The following is an 11,097-nucleotide window of genomic DNA, read 5'->3' on the forward strand; positions in this document are numbered from 1 at the left end:
CTCTCATCAGGACCGATCACTACACATACCCTCTCATCAGGACTGATCACTACACATACCCTCTGATCAGCACTGATTACTATACATACCCTCTCATCAGGACCGATCACTATACATACCCTCTCATCAGGACCGATTACTATACATACCCTCTCATCAGGACCAATCACTATACATACCCTCTCATCAGGACCGATCACTATACATACCCTCTTATCAGGACTGATCACTTCACAAGTACTCTCATCAGGACCGATCACTACACATACCCTCTCATCAGGACTGATCACTACACATACCCTCTGATCAGCACTGATTACTATACATACCCTCTCATCAGGACCGATCACTATACATACCCTCTGATCAGGACCGATCACTATACATACCCTCTCATCAGGACCGATCACTATACATACCCTCTCATCAGGACCGATCACTACACATACCCTCTCATCAGGACCGATCACTACACAAGTACTCTCATCAGGACCGATCACTACACATACCCTCTCATCAGGACCGATCACTACACAAGTACTCTCATCAGGACCGATCACTATACATACCCTCTGATCAGGACCGATCACTATACATACCCTCTCATCAGGACCGATCACTATACATACCCTCTCATCAGGACCGATCACTACACATACCCTCTCATCAGGACCGATCACTACACCTACCCTCTCATCAGCACTGATTACTATACATACCCTCTCATCAGAACCGATCACTACACAAGTATTCTCATCAGGACTGATCACTATACATACCCTCTCATCAGGACTGATCACTATACATACCCTCTGATCAGAACCGATCACTACACATACCCTCTCATCAGGACCGATCACTATACATACCCTCTCATCAGGACCGATCACTATACATACCCTCTCATCAGGACCGATCACTACACATACCCTCTCATCAGGACCGATCACTACACATACCCTCTCATCAGCACTGATTACTATACATACCCTCTCATCAGAACCGATCACTACACATACCCTCTCATCAGGACCGATCACTATACATACCCTCTCATCAGGACCGATCACTATACATACCCTCTGATCAGGACCGATCACTACACATACCCTCTCATCAGGACCGATCACTACACATACCCTCTCATCAGGACCGATCACTATACATACCCTCTGATCAGCACTGATTACTATACATACCCTCTCATCAGGACCGATCACTATACATACCCTCTCATCAGGACCGATCACTACACATACCCTCTCATCAGGACCGATCACTACACATACCCTCTCATCAGGACCGATCACTACACATACCCTCTCATCAGGACCGATCACTATACATACCCTCTGATCAGGACCGATCACTACACATACCCTCTCATCAGGACTGATCACTATACATACCCTCTCATCAGGACCGATCACTACACATACCCTCTCATCAGGACCGATCACTATACATACCCTCTCATCAGGACCGATCACTATACATACCCTCTCATCAGGACCGATCACTACACATACCCTCTCATCAGGACCGATCACTACACATACCCTCTCATCAGGACCGATCACTACACATACCCTCTCATCAGGACCGATCACTATACATACCCTCTGATCAGGACCGATCACTACACATACCCTCTCATCAGGACTGATCACTATACATACCCTCTCATCAGGACCGATCACTACACATACCCTCTCATCAGGACTGATCACTATACATACCCTCTCATCAGGACTGATCACTATACATACCCTCTCATCAGGACTGATCACTATACATACCCTCTCATCAGGACCGATCACTACACATACCCTCTCATCAGGACCGATCACTATACATACCCTCTGATCAGGACTGATCACTACACGAGTACTCTCATCAGGACTGATCGCTATACATACCCTCTCATCAGGACCGATCACTATACATACCCTCTGATCAGGACCGATCACTACACATACCCTCTCATCAGGACTGGGTAGTTAAAGGTCACTGTGATCTTACAATTGGATCCCTAAGAATTGATGGGGGGGGTACTATGTGAGAGCGAGAGGAGCCGCCATGTCCACTCTCCGCCTGGATCTTCTCTCTCTTCAGCTGCAGCGCTCATTGTTCTTCCCCATACGATCTGCGCAGCCCTCACACCGATCAGCCATAACAATAAAACCACCAGCTGCCAGACACCAGGGGGCGTCTCCCACTCTGGGGCAGATAATGCAGCAGCAATTCTAGTCATGTGACCCGCGGGTCTTGTCTGTTTCTGCAGATGATCGCACCTTTATAAAGACACGTTCACACTGCGCGCCCTCCGGCTTTAGAAATCGCATTCATTGTAGTAGCATAAAGCGCACGAGCGGCTGGAAGCTGCGGATCCGCTTTACAATGAGTATCGATCAGTAACCCCTGAGGTGCCGGGCGGGGGGATGAGGTACTGTGTCGCTGGTAATATTCGCTTTGTATAGTGTGAAATAAAGAGTTTATCTGTCTCCCTGTGATGTCATTGATGTGTGACGTCACTGATGTGTGGCGTCATATCCGAGGAAGCTGAGCCGGCGGCGTCCATCAGACGGGCTCAGCGGTATATGCGAGAGCACATTATACCCCGTGGCCGCCATCTTTGCTCTGTGGTGCGGCACCAGCTTGTGAGGGGGGAATCATGACAATCACCTGCGATATCACCCGTAACCCGCAGAGGGCGCTGCACACTAACAATAAGTCTGCCCAGTGATCACGTGATACCCATGAGCCACGCCTTACTAGTGTCAGGGAACACGTGATGCCGCCATGATGTTGGAGTCGGAAGTGTCGCGCATTCTGCCCTCTGGTGCCCCCTGGTGTTGGTGTCAGAGCGGAAGTGCTGCACACGTGGGGAGATGGAGCTGCTGGCGGCGGAGCTGTACCGGGTGCAGGCGCTGAAGTTCGGCAGCTTTACCCTGAAGAGCGGGGTCCTGTCCCCGGTGTACTTCGACCTGAGGGTGATCGTGTCCCACCCGGCGCTGCTCAACCAGGTGCGGGGACAGGAGGAGGAGGAGGAGGAGGAGGAGGGGGGGCACTGGATGCAGGGGGCATTAGAGAGAGGGGGGCACTGGATGCAGGGGGCATTAGAGAGAGAGAGGGGGCACTGGATGCAGGGGGCATTAGAGAGCGAGAAAGAGGGGGCACTGGATGCAGGGGGCATTAGAGAGAGGGGGGGGCACTGGATGCAGGGGGCATTAGAGAGAGAGAGAGGGAGGGGGGGCACTGGATGCAGGGGGCATTAGGGGGAGGGGGGGGCACTGGATGCAGGGGGCATTAGGGGGAGGGGGGGGCACTGGATGCAGGGGGCATTAGAGAGAGGGAGGGGGGGGCACTGGATGCAGGGGGCATTAGAGAGAGAGAGAGGGAGGGGGGGGCACGGGATGCAGGGGGCATTAGGGGGAGGGGGGGGCACTGGATGCAGGGGGCATTAGAGAGAGGGAGGGGGGGGCACTGGATGCAGGGGGCATTAGAGAGAGAGAGAGGGAGGGGGGGGCACTGGATGCAGGGGGCATTAGGGGGAGGGGGGGCACTGGATGCAGGGGGCATTAGAGAGAGGGAGGGGGGGGGCACTGGATGCAGGGGGCATTAGAGAGAGAGAGAGGGAGGGGGGCACTGGATGCAGGGGGCATTAGGGGGAGGGGGGGCACTGGATGCAGAGGGCATTAGAGAGAGAGAGAGGGGGGCACTGGATGCAGGGGGCATTAGAGAGCGAGAAAGAGGGGGCACTGGATGCAGGGGGCATTAGAGAGAGAGAGGGAGGGGGGGAGGGAGGGGGGGGGGCACTGGATGCAGGGGGCATTAGGGGGAGGGGGGGCACTGGATGCAGGGGGCATTAGAGAGAGATGGGGCACTGGATGCAGGGGGCATTAGAGAGAGAGAGAGAGAGGGAGGGGGGGCACTGGATGCAGGGGGCATTAGGGGGAGGGGGGGCACTGGATGCAGGGGGCATTAGAGAGAGATGGGGCACTGGATGCAGGGGGCATTAGAGAGGGGGGGCACTGGTGGCAGGGGTCATTAGAGAGGGGGCACTGGCGGCAGGGGGCATTAGAGAGGGGGCACTGGCGGCAGGGGGCATTAGAGAGGGGGCACTGGCAGCAGCGGGCATTAGAGAGGGGGCACTGGCGGCAGGGGGCATTAGAGAGGGGGCACTGGCGGCAGGGGGCATTAGAGAGGGGGCACTGGCGGCAGGGGGCATTAGAGAGGGGGCACTGGCGGCAGGGGGCATTACAGAGAGGGGGCACTGGTGGCAGGGGGCATTAGAGAGGGGGCACTGGTGGCAGGGGGCATTAGAGAGGGGGCACTGGCGGCAGGGGGCATTAGAGAGAGGGGGCACTGGCGGCAGCGGGCATTAGAGAGGGGGCACTGGCGGCAGGGGGCATTAGAGAGAGGGGGCACTGGCGGCAGGGGGCATTAGAGAGAGGGGGCACTGGCGGCAGGGGGCATTAGAGAAGGGGCACTGGCGGCAGGGGGCATTAGAGAGGGGGCACTGGCGGCAGGGGGCATTAGAGAGGGGGCACTGGCGGCAGGGGGCATTAGAGAGGGGGCACTGGCGGCAGGGGGCATTAGAGAGGGGGCACTGGCGGCAGGGGGCATTAGAGAGGGGGCACTGGCGGCAGGGGGCATTGGATAAGTAGATGAAGGTAGTGGGAGCTGTGATGTTATTTGGGGGGGGAGTACACAGAGTCCTGTAATATTTATCTGAGCCAGTAATGAGAGATTTGCTGGGGGAGGGGGATACTTGTATGTGACACCCGCTGTCACCCCCTGCAGGTCGCTGATCGCCTCCACCAGACGGCGCAGGATGCTGGTGTCCAGTATAACACGGTCTGTGGCGTCCCGTACACCGCCCTACCGCTCGCCACCGTGATTTGCATTTCTCACTTGATTCCGATGCTGATCCGCAGGAAGGAGGCTAAAGATTACGGTGAGTGTCCTCGGGGTCATGTGACCTCTGACCTCTGTTTTGGGTCACGTGATATCCTGTGGTGCCATCTGCTATAGATGATGATGGGTTATTTCCCATCTTGCGGTGTTGAGGCAGCCGGACCCTTCATTCATCTCTCCTGTTGCAGGAACAAAGCGTCTGGTGGAGGGCGCCATCACCCCGGGGGAGAGCTGTCTGATCATCGAGGATGTGGTGACCAGCGGCTCCAGCGTCCTGGAGACGGCGGAGGTGCTAAGGGGGGAGGGGCTGCAGGTGACAGACGCCATTGTGTTGGTGGACAGAGAGCAGGGTGGGCGGGAGAAGCTGGCGCAGAGCGGTATCAGGCTGCACGCCATCTGCACCCTCACCCAGCTCATGGACGTTCTGCAGCGACTGGGGAAGGTGGACGCTGAGACGGTGGAAAATGTCCGGAGATTCATCACAGAGAATAAGGTGACAGCTCCGGTGCAGCCCCCCAGGACCGCCCTCAGCTACCCCACCCGCGCCGACCTCCCGGACATTCACCCCATGGCAAAGCGGCTGCTGCACCTCATGGAGAGGAAGCGGAGTAATCTGTGCGTGTCGGCTGACGTGACGGACTCTGCGGAGCTTCTCAGTCTGGCTGCGGAGCTGGGACCCTCCATCTGTATGCTGAAGACCCACGTGGACATCCTGAGTGACTTCTCCCCCGAAGTCTCTGCCCAGCTGCGGGCGCTCGCCGATCAGCACGACTTTCTCATCTTTGAAGATCGCAAATTTGCAGATATCGGGAACACGGTGAAGCATCAGTATGAGGGTAAGGACCCATCCTGCTCATGCCCCCCCCTGCAGCCGCTCGTCTCTGGGGAAGGGGCGCTGTCACATGACTCCAATGCTTTTCCACAGGTGGTATATTCAGAATTGCATCCTGGGCTGATGTGGTGAACGTCCATGCTGTGCCTGGTCCTGGGGTGGTACAGGGTCTGCAGGCGGTGGGTGAAGAGCTGGGGAGAGGCTGCCTGGTCATCGCTGAGATGAGCTCCAAGGGGTCGCTGGCTACCGGGGGATACACCAAGGCAGCTGTAAGTATACGGGTGATGGGAGCAGGTGGGGGTGCACAAGCCGTCTCTGGCTTCAGTTCTACAGAAAAAAAGGAAAAATTGGCAGCACATCTACAGACAAAAAAACAGAAGGTGCAACAGCAACCCACAGGTGCAGGGGCTTACCTTATATACTCTTCCCAGTGTACACACGGTAAACACCTGCTCTGTACTTAAGCCACAACAGCGTGCAACCTGCAGTGGGAATAGAGTCATAGATGTGCGGCCAATTTTTCCTTTTTTTCTGTTGCATGTGGGGGGTGTGGCTACCTCCTGTTGAATGTGGGGGGGGGTGGCTACCTCCTGTTGAATGTGGGGGGGGGTGGCTACCTCCTGTTGAATGTGGGGGGGGGGGTGGCTACCTCCTGTTGAATGTGGGGGGGGGTGGCTACCTCCTGTTGAATGTGGGGGGGGGTGGCTACCTCCTGTTGAATGTGGGGGGGGGGGGGTGGCTACCTCCTGTTGAATGTGGGGGGGGGGGGGGGTGGCTACCTCCTGTTGAATGTGGGGGGGGGGGGCTACCTCCTGTTGAATGTGGGGGGGGGGGGGCTACCTCCTGTTGAATGTGGGGGGGGGGGGCTACCTCCTGTTGAATGTGGGGGGGGGGTGGCTACCTCCTGTTGAATGTGGGGGGGGGGGGGTGGCTACCTCCTGTTGGCCTGCACTCCACCTATGTCCCAAGGGTGCTATAAAAGAGATCATTTGGCTCCTATCTGCCCAGTTGTAGGCTTATTCAGCCCAGGAGAGGCCATTGCTAGTGTGACCAGTAGGGACCGTGTCTCGAGGACGTGGCGACATGGTACACTCTGTTTGATCAAATAGTTTGCTAAGATCCTCGCTTTTTGATATCTACAGAGCAGGTGTTTATAGTGTGTACGCTGGGAGGAGTATATACGGTGAGCCCTTGCACCTGTGGGTTGCTGTTGCACCTTCTGTTTTTTTGTCTGGCTTCAGTTCTGACCTGATTCCTTCCCGCAGGTGACCCTGGCAGAGGAGCACCCCAGGTTTGTGTTCGGCTTCATCTCTGGGGGAAAAGTGAGTGATCGGCCGCAGTTTCTCCACCTCACCCCGGGGGTCCAGATGCAGCCAGGAGGTGAGTGACGTCACATTGTACAGAGACAAGATGGACGCCTGGTGCCTACCCTCTCCATGTAACATGATGTGTAGATGGGTGGGAACCAGGTGCAAGGAGCAGCCAAGGACCCCACCAGGCTGGAGGCTGTGCTATGTGTACACTGCCCGCTGACCCCTCCATCATGTAGTGACAGGCTGTGACCCCCCCCCCCCCCAAGGTCCTCAGGTCACTCATCATGTGTCTTTGCTTCTCTCAGGAGACTCTTTGGGTCAGCAGTACCAGACCCCGCATGAGGTCATTGTAAATAAGGGCTCTGACATCATCATCGTGGGCCGTGGTATCCTGTCTTCCAACAAGCGCCATGAGGCTGCGGAGATGTACCGGAGGGCCGGCTGGGAGGCGTACGTGGCCAGGACCGGCAGAGGGGAATGAGCCCTTCTCCCTGCAGGAGAGCTCCATGCTCAGTTGTTTTCATGGTGACTGGGTATAACAACCCCCGAGGACTGGTCACATGGGACAAGCGTTCTCATCACATGGAGACCGCCATCCCTGACCGCACATCTCCGTAGTGTGATTTCCCATGACTCCATGTTTTGCCGATGTATGGTGGAAAGTCCTGCCGCTTCTCACAGACTTTGATTCCACGCACTGGATCTTGTCATATTCTCCTATATCATAAAATTCTCAGTCTGGGTTGGTTAAAGGGGTGATTTTTTTCCAAATCAGCTGGTCAGAAAGTTAGATTTGTAATTTACTTCTATAAAAAAAAAAAAAAAAAATCTCCAGTCTTATCAGCTGCTGTATGTCCTGCAGGAAGTGGTGTATTCTCTCTAATCTGACACAGTGCTCTCTGCTGCCACCTCTGTCCATGTCAGGTACTGTTTATAAGTACTGGAAGACCTTTTTTTTTTTTGTAGAAATAATTTACAAATCTGTATAACTTTCTGACACCAGATAATTTGGATTGTGTAGACTGGATGACACTGCACCGAAGGCTCAGCTGTGAGCAGTGTTTGGTCAGGATGGGTTATAACTAGAGATGAGCGAACCTTGAGCATGCTGGAGTCAATCCGAACCCGAACGTTCGGCATTTGATTAGCGGTGGCTGCTGAAGTTGGATAAAGCCCTAAGGCTATGTGGAAATCATGGATATAGTCATTGGCTGTATCCAATTTTTCCAGACAACCTTAAAGCTTTATCCAAGTTCAGCAGCCACTGCTAATCAAATACCGAACGTTCGGGTTCGCTCATCTCTAGTTATAGCCTGTGAATGTAAACGAGAAGGTCTCCAGCCCTGACAGCAAGCAGAGATTGTGAAAATGTGCTCATCCCCATCCAGGAGATTGTTCCATAGATGCAAGAAAACAATAAAGGAAGTTGCCATCTTCTGGGTGCCTGATTCTGTTTCTCCATGAGGTGGCGCTGTTCACATTACTGCGTTATATAATGGATCACATCACCGTATGCTGTGCTGCTCCTGCTGTAGATGTGATCTGTATGCTGGGAGATTATTGCCTGCACTGTTACAAGCCTACAACTGTCTATGGGACTGACTGGTCTGATTGTTCAACATCTGGTTACCGGTTAGTGGAGTAGTTGGATGCAGCCGTAGGGAGTCTGGGAAATCATAGATATGGACTATTGCTATATTCATGTTTTCCCGAACTCTCTAGGGCAGCTTCTTCAGCCAGCCATACTCAAAGGCTGAACGATGGGACTCATTGGCTTCTCATTCAGTGACAGGAAGCAGAGATACTGGAATTGGGGAGGGAACACGTTTCAGTACTAGTGAGGATGAAGCGCCATTCCCTCTCATCCTCACAGGGGGCTCCACTGATGTTGGGTTCGGCTCTCATGCGCCATTTTTGCTGTGTTGCTGATTTCCCTCTCGTGTGGTGACTGTGACGCAGCTGTGTAAACATCCGATCCTGATGGGCCGCGCTCGGTGCCCGTGTGTCATCCATGTAATTATCAGTGGGTTGGGTGGAGAGCGCAGGACGCTGGTGATGTCATCACTACAGCCACCAAGAACATTTAACCCAAGCTGAACCAGTGCCAAACCAGCTGTGATCTCCCCAACTCCACACTAAGACCGCCTGGGGAAAACCATTAACGGGGTTCTCCAGAATCTGTTAGCGCTATACAAATATTCATATCCAGCAAAAATAGTCTTTCAAATCAACTGGTGTCAGAAAGTTATACAGATGTGTAATTTACTTTTATATAAAAATCTCCAGTCTTCCAGTACTTATCAGCTGCTGTATGTCCTGCAGGAAGTGGTGTATTCTCTCCAGTCTGACACAGTGCTCTCTGCTGCCACCTCTGTCCATGTCAGGAACTGTCCAGAGCAGGAGAGGTTTTCTATGGGGATTTGCTGCTGCTTTGCACAGTTCCTGACATGGACAGAGGTGGCAGCAGAGAGCACTGTGTCAGACTGGAGAGAATACACCTGCAGGACATAAAGCAGCTGATAAGTACTGAAAGACTGGAGATTTTTATATAAAATAAATTACAAATCTTTATAACTTTCTGACTTTATTTGATTTGAAAGAAAACTATTTTTGCCAGAAAACTCCTTTAAGGACAGTGACGTGTTCCAGTCCTGCAGTGATAGAATCGCCCCAGCCGCAGGCAGCATACAGGACATGGCCGCCGTCTACACAACATTTAGGCCAGAACCTGTCCTGCTATTCTTAATAGATGATGTATCCACCAGGGGGCGCTCTGCTTCTTATAATGTGCAGCCTTTTCACTAACCATTTTTGGTTCTCATGGCGCACGGCCATTACCTGGCAATAAGCAGTGACGTCCTCGCTGCGATCACCGGAGACCTTCACACGGGATGAGAACCGATAACAGGACAATGGATATGGGAGAAGAACACCTGGAGCCATCTCTGCCTTCTCACCCATTGCAGCGACCGTTGTCAGGTCTGGCAGGTTTCAGGAGATCCCAATGCCTCATGCCACCCGCAACCCCACACGGCCACCACTGCCCCCGCAACCCCACACGGCCACCACTGCCCCCGCAACCCCACACGGCCACCACTGCCCCCGCAACCCCACACGGCCACCACTGCCCCCGCAACCCCACACGGCAACCACTGCCCCCGCAACCCCACACGGCAACCACTGCCCCCGCAACCCCACACAGCCACCGCGTCCACTGACGACTTTATAGCCTTTATTAATTTAATGTTATTACAATGATTGCAGCAAAATATCAAAATATTCTCTGATACTAAAACCCGAACAATGAAAATCCAGGAAAAAGGTTAAAACTGCGAGAAAATCGCAATGGCCGGAAATACAAAAATAATCTGCATAAAAAGGTAAGAAAAAGACCGAAGCGTCTACAATGAGCAGCGACCTGGGATCAGCGGCTCGGCTCATCCCAGGGTCTGCACCTCAGTCGTGTCTACAATCACCCTCTGTAGTCAGAAGTCCGGGGGACGGAGGCGCCCCAAAATATACAACCCTATACTACAGGATGGAGCCGCCCAAGTGTTCCCCACACCTCACCCCAATCTTCACCCCCAACCCCCAGTATACAGTCAAATCATCTACACAGACTGCAGTCACTATTCTGCTGGTGGGGTCACTGTGTACATACAATACTGATCCTGAGTTATATCCTGTATTATGCTCCAGAGCTGCATTCACTATTCTGCTGGTGAGGTCACTGTGTACATACATTACTGATCCTGTAATACAGGATTCTAAGTCAGGATCAGTAATGTATATACACAGTGACCCCACCAGCAGAAGAGTGAGTGCAGCTCTGGAGTATAATACAGGATGTAACTCAGGATCAGTAATGTAAAGTATGTACACAGTGACCTCACCAGCAGAATAGTGAGTGCAGCTCTGGGGTATAATACAGGATGTAACTCAGGATCAGTAATGTAAAGTATGTACACAGTGACCCCACCAGCAGAATAGTGAGTGCAGCTCTGGGGTATAATACAGGATGTAACTCAGGAT

The 11,097-nt window shown here is 53.5% G+C and overlaps 1 protein-coding gene across 1 annotated transcript; it reads left to right on the forward strand.

The window, feature by feature from the left end:
* The first annotated feature begins 2,627 nt into the window (after positions 1-2,627).
* Positions 2,628-7,850, forward strand: UMPS (uridine monophosphate synthetase). Its single transcript, XM_069984882.1, has 6 exons — positions 2,628-3,026; positions 4,807-4,960; positions 5,109-5,756; positions 5,846-6,021; positions 7,018-7,132; positions 7,371-7,850. The coding sequence occupies exons 1-6, from the start codon at positions 2,892-2,894 to the stop codon at positions 7,544-7,546; spliced, it is 1,404 nt and encodes a 467-aa protein (XP_069840983.1). The 5' UTR covers positions 2,628-2,891; the 3' UTR covers positions 7,547-7,850.
* Positions 7,851-11,097: the final 3,247 nt, after the last annotated feature.

The sequence above is a fragment of the Dendropsophus ebraccatus genome, chromosome 9 (assembly GCF_027789765.1).
Source record: "Dendropsophus ebraccatus isolate aDenEbr1 chromosome 9, aDenEbr1.pat, whole genome shotgun sequence".
NCBI lineage: Eukaryota > Metazoa > Chordata > Amphibia > Anura > Hylidae > Dendropsophus > Dendropsophus ebraccatus.